This window comes from Erythrolamprus reginae, unplaced genomic scaffold (genome assembly GCF_031021105.1).
Source record: "Erythrolamprus reginae isolate rEryReg1 unplaced genomic scaffold, rEryReg1.hap1 H_1, whole genome shotgun sequence".
Lineage (NCBI taxonomy): Eukaryota > Metazoa > Chordata > Lepidosauria > Squamata > Dipsadidae > Erythrolamprus > Erythrolamprus reginae.
Genome location: NW_027248462.1, coordinates 27699 through 41933, shown reverse-complemented (window position 1 = coordinate 41933; position 14235 = coordinate 27699). Strand labels below are relative to the sequence as shown.

The 14235-nt window shown below is 39.6% G+C and overlaps 1 protein-coding gene across 1 annotated transcript in view; it reads left to right on the top strand.

Annotated features, from left to right (window-relative positions):
- LOC139155326 (cathepsin D-like) overlaps positions 1-14235 on the top strand; it is a 44919-nt gene that overhangs the window by 15300 nt on the left and 15384 nt on the right. The window contains exons 3-6 of the mRNA XM_070730453.1: positions 3834-3957; positions 6512-6630; positions 7429-7628; positions 12835-12966. Of these exons, the coding sequence (XP_070586554.1) occupies positions 3834-3957; positions 6512-6630; positions 7429-7628; positions 12835-12966 (575 nt within the window). The remainder of the gene's footprint in view (positions 1-3833; positions 3958-6511; positions 6631-7428; positions 7629-12834; positions 12967-14235) is intronic.

Sequence of the window (14235 nt, the reverse complement as noted above, 5' to 3'; positions counted from 1 at the left end):
TTTTTCTAGTAAAATGCAGAAGCAGCTGATCACTGCCTTCTCTAACACAGCTTAAAATGATGCCCTTCCTGTTGTGGTTAAGGTGATCACCAATCTCCAGCATCTTCCTGTATCACTGCTGCTGAACCTAGGTGCCTGCTGTCTTTAGTTGGGTAGCTGGAGTGACCTTAGGTGACCTTAATGAAAGAATACACTTGGCATACATTTCCTCCAAAGAACATCACTTATCCTACCATAATGAGACAGGATTCAAGGATAATTTTATCTATCTATCTATCTATCTATCTATCTATCTATCTATCTATCTATCTATCTATCTACCTACCTACCTACCTACCTACCTACCTACCTATCTATCTAACTATCTCTATCATCTATCTATCTATCTATCTATCTATCTATCTATCTATCTATCTATCTATCTATCTATCTATCTATCTATCTATCTATCTAGCTATCTAGCTATCTATCTAGCTATCTATCTACCTACCTACCTACCTACCTACCTACCTATCTATCTATCTATCTATCTAACTAGCGAGCTATCTAGCTATCTAGCTAACTATCCATTTACTTATATATTTATTTGTCAAAATGTGTACAAGATAATAAGTATGATATAAACATAAACAAAAGCAACCAAATTCTATGCATGGTATGTCTGTATGTATGTTTGGTTTTTATATTAATGGGTTTTTAATCATTTTTACTATTGGATTATTATTGTACGCTGTCTTATTATTGCTGTTAGCCGCCCCGAGTCTCCGGAGAGGGGCAGCATACAAATCCAATAAGTAAGTAAGTAAGTAAGTAAGTAAGTAAGTAAGTAAGTAAGTAAGTAAGTAAGTAAATTTGGACAATAGAACAGTAGGACAGGGACAATGGGCACGATGAGGTGCTTATGCATGCCCCTTACAGACCTCTTAGGAATGAGTGAGGTCAACTGTAGATAGTCTAAAGTTAAAATTTTTGGGGTTTGGGGAAGAAACCAAAGTCAGGTAGTGCATTCCATGCATTGATCACTCTGTTGCTGAAGTCGTATTTTCTGCAGTCAAGTTTTGAGGAGTTTACATTGAGTTTGAATCTATGTTTTGTGAGTGTGTTGTTGTGGCTGGAGCTGAAGTATTCACTGACTGGTGGTAGGACATTGCGGTAGATGATTTTATGAACTACATTTAGATCAGATCGAAGGCGACATAGCTCTAAGTTATCTAAGCCAAAATTTCAAGTCTGGTGGAATAAGGTATTTTGTTGTGAGCAGAGGAATGGAGAACTCTTCTTGTGAAATATTTCTGGACTCTCTCAATTGTATTAATGTCCGATATGCAGTGCAGGTTCCAGACGGGTGAGCTGTGTTAGAGAATTGGTCTGGCAAAGGTTTTGAATGCTCTGGTTAGCAGATTAATATTGCCAGAGAAGAAGCTACACAAGATTAACAACTCTTATTGCCTTTTTACAATGCGGTTACAATGGACTATGGCACTTAGGTCACTAGATATGAATACTCCAAGATCCTTGACAGGGTCATCTACAAGGTTGTCTTTGGAGAGGGGCGGCATAGAAGTCTAATAAATTATTATTATTATTATTATTATTATTATTATTATTATTATTAATTATTATTATTATTGTCTCCTCCAAGTTTGTATTTTGTGTTCTGGTTCTTTTTGCCAATGTGTAAGACAGAGCATTTATTGGTTGAGATTTGAAGTTGCCAGCTATCAGACCATTGGTTGGGTCTTTTTTGAAGGGTAGAAATATTGTCGGTGGTGTTGAATAGTTTAACATTGTCAGCAAAGAGAATGTAGTTACTTACAAAATGATCACTAAGGTCATTTATGTAAATAATGAATAACATTGGTCCTAGAACACTGCCTTGAGGGACACCACTGTTGATAGATGCAGGATTTGATAGGGCACTCCCTATTTTAACTATTTGTTATCTGTTTGACAAGAACACAGTTATCCAATCATGAAGGGGACCAGAGATGCCATAAGAGTTTAGTTTTCGAAGTAGTTTGTCATGTACTAGTGAATCAAAGGCTTTACAAAAGTCTATGTAAATTGCACTTATTGATTTACCTTGGTCAAGTTATGAAGTCCATATGTTTTTGTAGTATATTTTCTGTTCTTCTTTTCTTCTTCTTTAATGTTTCTGAAGTGCTTGAATTCTTCTGCAAATGTCAGGGTTTTTGTGCCTGGTGCTATATCTCAGTTTTGCCTTTGGCGATTGCCATATCGCATACAAAAAAGACTGGCGCTTAGAATGAGTTCGTTATTGGTGTATTTATTTAATTTACAATTACATTTTTATTTTATTTTTTTCTCCAGACCAGGGTTTCTCCCCCTTGACAATTTTAAGATGTGTGAACTTCAACTCCTAGAATACACTATCTAGCCCATGTGGACTTGAACTCCCGAAATGCCCCATCTGGAACATGTGGACTTGAACGCTCAGAATTCCTCAGCTAACACATGCAGACTTCATTTGCGAGTTGAAGTCCACACATTTTAAAATTGCCAAGGTTGGGTGACGCTGAATCAGACAATCAAGGTAACCTACATGGCCATTGGGTGAGAAGGGAGAGAAACTTTAGAAACATAGAAACATAGAAGATTGATGGCAGAAAAAGACCTCATGGTCCATCTAGTCTCCCCTTATACTATTTCCTGTATTTTATCTTAGGATGGATATATGTTTATCTCAGGCATGTTTAAATTCAGTTACTGAGGATAATGTTTAAATTCAGTTACTATCTGCTGGAGGTTTGTTCCAAGCATCTACTACTCTTTCAGTAAAATAATATTTTCTCAAATTGCTCATATCATTTCTCACATCTGATCTTTCCCCCAACTAACCTAAGATTGTGCCCCCTTGGTTTGTGTTCACTTTCCTATTGAAAACACTTCCCTCCTGAATCTTATTAAACCCTTTAACATATTTAAATGTTTTGATCATGTCCTCCCTTTTCCTTCTGTCCTCCAGACAACACAGATTGAGTTCATTCAGTCTTTCCTGATAAGTTTTATGCTTAAGACCTTCCACCGTTTTTGTAGCCCGTCTTTGCACTTTGTGAGACAGGTTGGTCTAAGAGAGAATGTCTATTCCAAAATCACTCAAGGGTCTGAACTTAGATCCTGCAATTACGTTTCAGCATCAAATTAGTCGTCTCTATTTAAGAATGAGGGAAAAAATATCTCAATTAATCCAAAAAGAAAATAACCCAACAAAATAATTTATTAGTGAATGACAAATTCTTAAAAGATACTCTAATCAATACAAAGTAAAAGAATATAATCCATATGTAACACTGGAAAAATTTACACCCCTAACCCTAAAATAATCTAACAGAAATTTTCTTCTGCTTTAAGGAAGGGAATAATCTACCAATGATAAATTCTGACTCAACGTCGTATGAAAATGATACATCAGCTTTTCGCTGGTTTCTTTTCACCCTCCCTCTATCTTTCTTTGCTATTCTTTTTGCTACTTTAGCTTCTCTTTACATATCTCCTCTATTCTCTTTTTTCTTTCTCTTCACTCTTTCCTCCCCTTTACCCTCCCTTTTCCCTAAGAATCCCTAATAGTTTGATATTGTCATGGTTTAAGTAATAAATATGCGGATTTATATTTAAATGAATGTTAACCTATCTCTAACCTATTTTTTGTAAACTCAATAAAGTTTTTTTTAAAAAAAGTGGGGGAAAAAAGAATAATAAACAAACAAATAAGGGCAATAAATAGATAAATTACTACCATAGATAAAGACATTGGTTCAAGTCATTATAAAATGCTGACCCTTTCGTTTTCTTCTTCTCTTGCTATACCTTAGGCCCAATACTATGGTCAAATCTGTCTTGGAACCCCAAAACAATGCTTCAACGTCGTCTTTGATACTGGCTCGTCCAACTTGTGGGTGCCTTCTTCCAAATGTTGCCTGATACATCTGGCATGCTGTAAGACATCATACCCTCAATTGATTTCCTGAGAATTGAGTGGAAGTGCATGGGGAGGAGGTGCTCAAGAGAAATGTGCATGGCTATGTATCCAAAGTGTTGTGCAGGCTTTTCTTAAAATCACAAACTGATGTGACAGTAGAATGAACCAGATGAGAAAATTATAAATGAAACCATTGTTACAGTAATCCGTTCCTCTCTTAGAGAAGCAGAAGGATTACTTGGTCAGCCAAATTCTCTCCAGTTTTCAACTTAGTGGTAAAAGAACAATTTCATCCTAGGAGACTTTGGCCTGGTTCACAGGCAAAAACCAAAGCAAAGAAGCCACAGTAATGTGTGAATCCAACACCAGGGAAGATTTGGAAGGTCCAAATGCCTTTCTTTCCTGGAAAGGTAGGTCACTTTGAAATCAGAACAAAACCATCCATGATTGGATTATGGATGCACCCTACCTGATGTAAAAACTGAGACTCAAAGAAGAACGCTAGTGTCACTGTGTGGGTTCCATTTTCCCCAGCAGGATTCTCCCTGGTGGGACAGATAAGGTTAGGTATGGATGGCCTTGTTGACGCCCATAACAATTAGAGCCTTCATCAAGTTGCCTATGACAAAAATAATTATTATATTGAATATACAGTGGTACCTCTACCCACAAATGCCTCTACTTCTGAACTTTTCTAGATAAGAACCAGGTGTTCAAGATTCTTTTGCCTCTTCTCAAGAACCATTTTCCACTTACAAACCCGAGCCTCCAAAACTGTAACAGGAAAAGGCAGGAAGAAGCCTCCGTGGGGCCTCTCTAGGAATCTTGTGTGAGGAAACAGGGCCGGAAAAGGCAGGGAGAAGCCTCTGTGGAGCCTCTCTAGGAATCTCCTGGGAAGAAACAGGGTCTCCACCCTCCCTGTGGTTTCTCCAATCGCACACATTATTTGCTTTTATATTGATTCCTATGGGGAAAATTGTTTCTTCTTACAAACTTTTCTCCTTAAGAACCTGGTCACGTAACGAATTAAGTTCCTAAGTAGAGGTACCACTGTATAAGGTTGGGAGCTCTCAGGCTGATAGGAGTTAGCACACCATTCACCCCGCTATGTAATTGCTTGCCCAGTTGAGTCAATATAACTACAGTTGAAATCACATAACTTTTTGATAGTGAGTAGTCTCAGTGACTCTTTGGGAATTGCATGTCTCTGATAGTCTAGGAATTCATGGCAGCCATGAAAACTGCAGTTTTTCCCAGTGAGTATTGGGACTGTGAAGCATATTGCTGATCACATGTTAAGTTTGGTCTTATACTCCAGTTAGGGAAAAGTTCTGTGCAAATAAAATATTTTGCATTGAAACTGATTTAGTTATTGGGGGGGGGGCAACTATAACACATCTACCTGCAGTATTATTTATTTACTTACTTACTTACTTACTTACTTACTTACTTACTTACTTACTTACTTACTTACTTACTTACTTACTTACTTATTTATTAGATTTGTATGCCACCCCTCTCCGTAGACTCGGGGCGGCTCACAACAGCAATAAAACAATTCATGACAAATCTAATAATTTAAAAACATAAAAAAAAAACCCGTTATTAAGCAGACATACACATCTCAATTCGCCCATACCTGGCGGCAAAGGTGGGTTTTAAGGCGTTTACGAAAGGCAAGGGAGGGGCAGTTCTAATCTTCGGGGGGAGCTGGTTCCAGAGAGTCGGGGCCGCCACAGAGAAGGTTCTTCCCCTGGGACCCACCAAACGACATTGTTTAGTCGACGGGACCCGGAGAAGGCCAACTCTCTGGGACATAATTGGTCGCTGGGATTCGTGCGGCAGAAGGCGGTCCCAGAGATATTCTGGTCCGGTGCCATGAAGGGTATATTATAGACCAGTGATGGCGAACCTAAGGCAAGGGTGCCACAGGTGGTATGCAGAGCCATATCTGCTCCAACATGCATGTGTGTGCCGGCCAACTGAATTTTGGCTCGCACAGAGGCTCTGGGTGGCTGTTTTTGGCTTCCAGAGAGCCTCTGGCAGGATGGGGGAGAGTGTTTTTACCCCCCTTGGCTCCAGGGAAGCCTTTGGAGCCTGGGGAGGGCGAATCATGGACCCACTAGAAGTTGGGAGACAGGCTACTTCCGGCTTCCAGAAGGCGCCTGGGAGGTGAGGGAAGCAGTTTCCTCCCCCCCAGGCATTGAGTTATGGGTGTGGGCACTCACACATGTATGATAGCACACACCCACACTCTTTCGGCACCCAAGGAAAAAAAGGCTCGCCATCACTGTTATAGACCATGGGTGTCAATTTTGCGGCATCACGTTGTAATCATGTGACATATCATGATTTTTTCCCCTTTGCGGAGCTGAGATGGGCACGGCCTGCATGTGACATATCTGGCCTACGAACCGCCAATTTGACAAGCCCTGACATAGACTATAAGTTGAGAAATATCACTGATATATACCATAAAGTAGATTAGCATGGAGAGAAGGGAAGAGAAGGAGAAAGAAGCCCTAGATCAGTCTGTTCTCTGTACTCAATTAACTGCTTTTTCTCCATCAGGGGTACACAAACATTATCGTTCCCTGTTTTCCTGCACCCACAAGGCTGATAAAAGCAAATTTGAAATTCATTATGGAAGCGGTAGCCTTAAAGGATTCTTAAGCCAGGATGTCCTCAGGGTGAGTATTGGAAGCTGACGGAATCTGGTTCTCAGAAATAAATAGATTTTTTAAAAAATATACTTTATTAGTTTATTAAAAAAAGAAAACAGGGAAAAGGGGGATGGGAATACAAAAAAGAGAAGGGGGAGGGGGAGGGGGTAAATAGTATTTTTATACAACGGCTTATATATATTATTGTATACACATTCCGAATATTTGTCTACATGTAAATATTTTGTATTCAATATTCTTATTTGGATAATCTTATAGCTGTAATATGTAATAGAATAACGTGGAAAGAGAAGGTGATTGGAGGTGGGATAGAAAAGGAAAGAGGGAAGAAAGAAAAGAAGAAGAAAGAGAGAAGAGAGAGAAAAAGAGAGGAGGAGGAGTACCTGCAAACTAGCAGGCATTTGGATTGTGATGGCTTAGTTTGATTATGTTTGTTATTTTTGTTAGTGAGAAGTAATTGTAGGTTGTAATATTAGTAAGTTACTAGTAATTATCAAGTGGGTTGAGAAATAAATAGTTTTAATGCTGGAAGAGAGTGGGGATTAAGAAGGAAATAGAAGGGCATATTTCTTTCCTTTCCTGAAGATAAAATTCAGTTTTCTACTGAATGAGATTTCTATACCAAAGTTTGCAGTAAACTTTGAAAAGTTATATAGCTGGGTTTAGTGATTATATGATGCACATAAAAACCAGGCAGTTATCATTGCACTGTTATCATTGCACTTTGTTGTGGTTCATATTTTATGGACACCTCTTGATAAATGAAACAGAAGGCAAAATGCTGTGTATTTTCTTTCTCTTCAGATTGGTAACTTGACCGTTAAGAACCAGACCTTTGCTGAAGCTACCGATTTGCCAGGCTTGGTATTTGTGGCTGCCAAGTTTGACGGTATCATGGGATTGGGTTATCCCTCCATCTCAGTAAACAACATCACCCCACCCTTTGATAATATGATGAAGGCAAAACTTCTGAAAGACAATGTCTTCTCGTTCCATCTTTGCAAGTATGGACCTCTCTGCTATCGGTATCACTTCCTCCTTGATATTGTCCAAAGCACAAGACTTTCTCCTGGGTTTCATTTTTTTTTGTTAGAGTTTGGTGACAGGGAGGTGTCCCTTCCTCATACTCAGCAATTGGCATCCAACCCATATTGCCTTGTACTATAGCAGGGATGTCAAACTCCCATCTGGCAGGCCTGATGGATCACACATCAGCATGCCCTTCCCTGTTTTAGTGGGGGGGGGAGTCCCAATATGTCATGTGACGCTGCCGTGAAGACATGAGTTTGATACCCCTGTGCTACAGGAAACATTCTCTTTGAAGAATCTTAGCCTTAAGTTCAGTAGGGTGTAGAATGACTGGTTAAGATAAATTAGACTTAAAGTCACATCAAACTAGGAGCTCGTAATTGGTTCTATCTTTCTGCCTCTGCCTCCCCTTCCTTCCTTCCTTCCTTCCTTCCTTTATTGGATTTATATGCCACCCTTCTCCGAGGACTCAGGGTAGCATATCCTTCCTTCCTTCCTTCCTTCCTTCCTTCCTTCCTTCCTTCCTTCTTTTCTTTATTGGATTTATATGCCGCCCTTCTCCGAGGACTCGGGGTAGCATATCCTTCCTTCCTTCCTTCCTTCTTTCCTTCCTTCCTTCCTTCCTTCCTTCATTCATTCATTGGATTTATATGCTGCCCCTCTCCGACGACTCAGGATGGCATATCCTCCCTCCTTCCCTCCATTCCTCCCTTCTTCCCTCCCACTCCTTCCTGCATAAAGATAAAGATTATGCTCCTGACCTAAGTGCCTTCCAGATGTGTTGGAATACACCATCTATCACTTCTATCCAAGAGGATAATTTGTTTTGTAATTGGTTTAATGCTCTGTGTCCAACTGACTCAGCAAGAGCAATTCAGGATTTCAAAACATCTTGAAGTACACAATTATCAGCTGTTGAATACAATGTGACCATTTAACATATTGTATAGAGCATCAGACAACATATTTTACATACAAGTGGGATGTTGAGCATCTCCATTCATTCTTTCTCTCTTCAACTGTTGGGTCATTCCTTTAGTCCAGGAGTAGGCAAAGTTGGCGCTTCTATGACTTGTGGACTTCAACTCCCAGAATTCCAGAGCCAATCATGCTAGCTCAGGAATTATGGGAGTTGAAGTCCAAATGTCATAGAAGAGCCAACTTTGCCTACCCCTGCGTTTAGTCTGTCAGCTTCGCCTTATGAAGTCTTCTGCCACTGAGACCCTCCTTTTGCAGTGGACTATTTCAGTTACCAAATTAACCCTTCACTCCCACTCCTAGTCAAGAGGCAGGCTGTATGTGGATGTGAGAAAGGTAGTCTTTGACTTAGGACAGTAATGGAACCTGCACATTACAATTGTATGTCATGACGCTTGTAAAACAGGTCATCACATAACCAGGCCCATAAAAATAAAAATAAAATTCAGGAGTCCTTAAGATAATGTGGTAAAGCAAATGCTGGGGTCATAAAGAAAACCCCTCAATTATAAAGCAAACTCATTGTTCAACTGGCTTCCAGTTTTCAGCAAAAATCCCATCATAAATGGCCATGTTGCAATTTATTTGTTTGTTTGTTTATTTATTCATTCATTCATTCATTTATTTATTTATTTATTTATTTATTTATTTATTTAGTCCAACACACAATGAGGGTTTTAGTGGGTATATATATATTAGCCTAGAGGTTAATTCTCTGCCTTACAAGGCAAAGGTTGCAGGTTCAAGTCCCAGTGGGTATGGCTAGCTGATGAGGCCAAAATAAGGCCGAAATAGATCTATCCTAGTCTCCCTTAATTTTCAAATTCAGCTAAAACATTTGACATATATATATATATATATATATATATATGTATATATATATATATATACACACACACACAAACATAATAAAATACATGATGAAGGTTATAGAGGAGATATTCATAGTAAAATATATCTAAGAAAGAATAGAAAAGAAGATATAGTAATAGAACATATCAATGAAAGAATAGAAGAAGAGATATAGGAATAGAAGAAAGGTATAGGAGATATAGGAGAGCAATAGGACAGGGGACGGAAGGCACTCCAGTGCACTTGTACTCGCCCCTTACTAATCATAAATGCCGGCCGGTTGCCAAGCACCTGACATGTGACCATGTGATCATGTGACTATGGGAAGAGGGAAGGCCCATTGGAAGCCAGGCTCTAAGTACCTTTTCTGAGGTGGGAGGGAGGGAAAATCTGTCATATAACTTTGAACAAACATTAAACAATTGACCATGAGTTGAGGACTACCTGTAGTGGAAATTGTAGTCCAGGCAAAAAACGTATTGTTACCTGCCTTCCAGTAGCCGCGCTCTCAGCCATCAGCCCTGGAGGACTACTTTCCATGCTTCTTGGCCTGAGTCCTCTCTCCAACTGGCCAGTCAGGTTGATTTCTTCATCTAATCCACCTCCCTGTGATAGATTTAATGATAATATGATGTGAAAAAGGAGTAGAGCAAAAAAGGGACGGAAACAAAAAGGAACGAAAACAAACTTCCCTTGTACAGCAAAACCAAGCTTACTCAGAAATAGGAATTGTGCCAATTCAACAGGAACCTGTTTTGGCTTGCTACGCGACCTGATTCTGTTTCGTGTCATCATCTCACTTGATGGTATTGATCAAGGGCTGTGTGCAACATCTGGATTTAATTTTGAAATCTATCAAATAAGAATCAATAGGGTTGTCCTGAATGGCTATGAGCCTACTCCTCTGTCAAAATAACTGGATGGATGGATGGATGGATGGGTGGATGGATGGATGGAGAGATAGATCAGTGATTTTCAACCTTTTTTGAGCTGCGGCACATTTTTTACATATACAAAATAATGGGGCACCTTGAGCGGGGGGGAGTGGGGGGGCTAAAAAAAGTTTGGACAAAAAAAATTCTCTCTCTCTTCCTCCCTTTCGCTCTATTTCTCTCCCTCTTTCTCTCTCTTCCTTCCTTCCTCTTTCTCTCCATCCCTCTTTCTCCCTTCCTTCTTCTCTTTTTTGCTCTCTTTCTATCTCTCCCTCCTTCCCTGCCTCTCTTTCTCTCTCTTGCTTTCTTTCTCTCTTGCTTTCTTTCTCTTTCTTTCTCTTTCTTTCTCTCTCTCTCTTTCTTTCTCTCTCTCTCTTTCTCTCTCTTGCTGAGCTTCGCGGCACACCTGACCATGTCTCGCGGCACACTAGTGTGCCACGGCACACTGGTTGAAAAACACTGAGATAGCTAGATAGATAGATAGATAGATAGATACCGTAGATAGATAGATAGATAGATAGATAGATAGATAGATAGATAGATAGATAGATAGATAGATAGATATGGGAAAAAGAGCATTCAAGATAAGAACTGATTCTTGATGGCAAAATTAAGCATGCTATCAACCTTTGCTAAGTGTTACCTTCACTAAATGGTCTGATGGAATGGTTAGTACTTTTTTGCCAGTATTTAAACTTTTAAACTGGAAGGGAATTTCCTTTAGAATTGCCAAAGAATGCTGGGAGGGTGGAATTAATGCTTCCTTTCCCTAGTGAAAATGCTTCTCTTTAGCTAATGGGACAATTGACCTTATGGGGAAAGAAATAACACTTAGCCTCGATTCCCCCCCTTCTCACCTGCTCAGGTGAAGAATTACCTCTTTACCACCATCTGGTGGCTCTATGATGTTGTGCAGCCCAGGTATGGTGGATCTAATTTGAATATTGATGGGGAAGGGCAGTATTATTCAGACCTAAGTCACTATAAGTCATCTGCTCTCCAGAATTCCTCAGGCAGAATGTTTAAAGTGGTCAGGTTAGAAAAACACACACAATTGGAATAGAGGAATAGATGATTGGAGGTAGGGTAAATGGCTGGGTAGCTATAATAGAACTAGCCCAGGCACCTAAGGCCTTAGTAAGGATACACCTAAAAACCAAGGAAAGCCATTGCTGGATTGTGCTTTCAATTTTCCAAAATGTTTTGATATCCTGATTTCTATTCCTAGGCCCTAGACCAGGGGTCGGAAACCTTAAACATTCAAAGATCCATTTGGACCCATTTCCCACAGAAAACAAAACACTGAGAGCCATAAAACCTGGGTGGGCATGGCCAACTCAATGCCACTCACTTCCAGCAGTGGCCACATGACCCTCCCAAACCACACCTATTTAGCCAGTTATTAGGGCAGTGAACTGGTTATTGAAAAACACCGGGAACCACAAAACTCTCCCTCTATTCCTCCCTCTCTTTCTTTCTTTCTTTCTTTCTTTCTTTCTTTCTTTCCTTACTTATTTACTTATTTATTTATTTGTCAAACAATTATAGGGTTATAATTTGTACAAATTAAACATTAGATAAGTAATGATAAAAAGTAACAAAAGAAGACAATAGGATAGGGATGGTAGGCACAGTGGTGCGCTTATGCACGCCCCTTACAGACCTCTTAGAAAGGGGGAGAGGTCAATTGTAGATAGTCTAAGGTTAAAGGTTTTGGGGTTAGGAGTAGAAACCACAGAATCAGGTAGTGCATTCCAGGCATTGATTACTCTGTTGCTGAAGTCGTATTTTTTGCAGTCAAGTTTGGAGCGGTTGACATTTAGTTTAAATCAATTTCGTGCTCGTGTGTTGTTGCGGTTGAAGGTGAAGTAGTTGTTAACAGGTAAGGCATTTTGGTATATGATTTTATGAACTATAATTAAGTCGGAACGGAGACGACGGAGTTGTAAGTTGTCTAAACCAAGAATTTCAAGTCTGAAATTCCCTCCCTCTGAATCTCTCTATGTCTCCCTCTCTCTTCTCCTCTTTCTGTATCTATGCCCTGACAATTTCTCCACCCCCACCATCACCCTTAACTTCTCAGGCCAGGCAAGGAGTGACTGGGAGGGGAGGGCAAAGGGCAGGGATCACCCAACAGGGAGCCACAGCAGAGGGCCCAAAAAGCTGCATCTGGCTCCAGAGCCGCAGGTTGCTGACACTTGCTCTAGCCACTAGACACACTTGAAACTCATTCCTGGCTACAGCTTATAATACAATAAGGGAAACAGTTGAGATAAATTAACATGAGTACCATAATTACTCCTCTCTGGAACCATTAAAACCTCAAGACCTTCAGCCATCTTGGAAAAGTTAACTTGCTTGTATTAAATGATGCTGGGGTTTAAGAGAGATGCTTTAACTTTTGCAATGTTTTTCTTAGCACCAACAAGACCTCAAAACAAGACCAGGGAGGTGAAGTTATTTTTGGAGGCATCAACCACAACGCCTATATTGGAAAGCTTCACTACATCCCAGTGTCACGCAAAGCCTATTGGCAGATCAAGATGGACAAGTGAGTACACCTTTAGATTCTGGGTTTAACACACATGTGAGACATTATGATTTTGTAGACACAGACAGAAAAGGCTAAGAGTCCATCTGTTTGGAGAAAATGAGAGTTATTCTCAACTTAAGATCACAACTCACCCCCAAATTTCCATTGGCAAGCCGAGGTGGTGCAGTGGGTAGAGTGCTGTACTGCAGGCCACTAAAGCTGACTTGCTAGATCTGCAGGTCAGCGGTTCAAATCTCATCACCCGCTCAAGGTTGACTGAGCCTTCCATCCTTCCAAGGTGAGTAAAATGAGGACCCGAATTGTGGGGGCTATATGCTGGCGATGTTTAAAAAGTGCTATTGCTAACATGTTGTAAGCCGCCCTGAGTCTAAGGAGAAAGGGCGGCATTAAAAAATTGAATAAATAAAAAATAAATAAATAAGACAGTTGTTAAGTGAGTCACATCTCATTTTATGACCGGTTTTTTTGCTGATTCAGTTATTAAAAGAATCACTGAAATTAAGTGAATGACACTCCCAAACAGCTACCAATTGCTGCCAACATGCCTTCCATTGAGGACCCTGTATATGAATCAAAAAGAGGACCGTAAAAAATATTTACTGACCCCTCGCATCCTAGACATAACTGTTCCAACTCCTATCTTCAAAACGTTATTACCGAGCACTGCACACCAAGACAACTAGACACAAGAACAGTTTTTTCCCAAACACCATCACTCTGCTAAACAAATAATTCCCTCAACACTGTCAAACTATTCGCTAAGTCTGCATTATTATTACTATTAGTTTTTCTCATCATTCCTATCACCCAACTCCTCCCACTTATGACTGTAGCTTGTTGCTTGTATTCTTAAGATTTTTATTAATATTGATTGTTTCCTGATGGCTTACTTGACCCCTATGACAATCATTAAGTGCTGTACCTCATGATTCTTGATAAATGTATCTTTTCTTTTATGTAGACTAAGAGCATAGGCACTAAAGACAAATTCTTTGTGTGTCCCATCACACTTGGCCAATAAAAAATTCTATTCTATTCTATTCTATTCTACTCTACTCTACTTTATTCTATTCTATTCTATTCTACTCTACTCTGTTCTCTTCTCTTCTCTTCTATTCTATTCTACTCTACTTTATTCTATTCTATTCTACTCTGTTCTCTTCTCTTCTATTCTACTCTACTCTACTCTTCTCTGTTCTGTTCTGTTCTCTTCTATTCTACAACCATCATAAATATATGCTATTTGTGAAATGCCCAAATAATGAT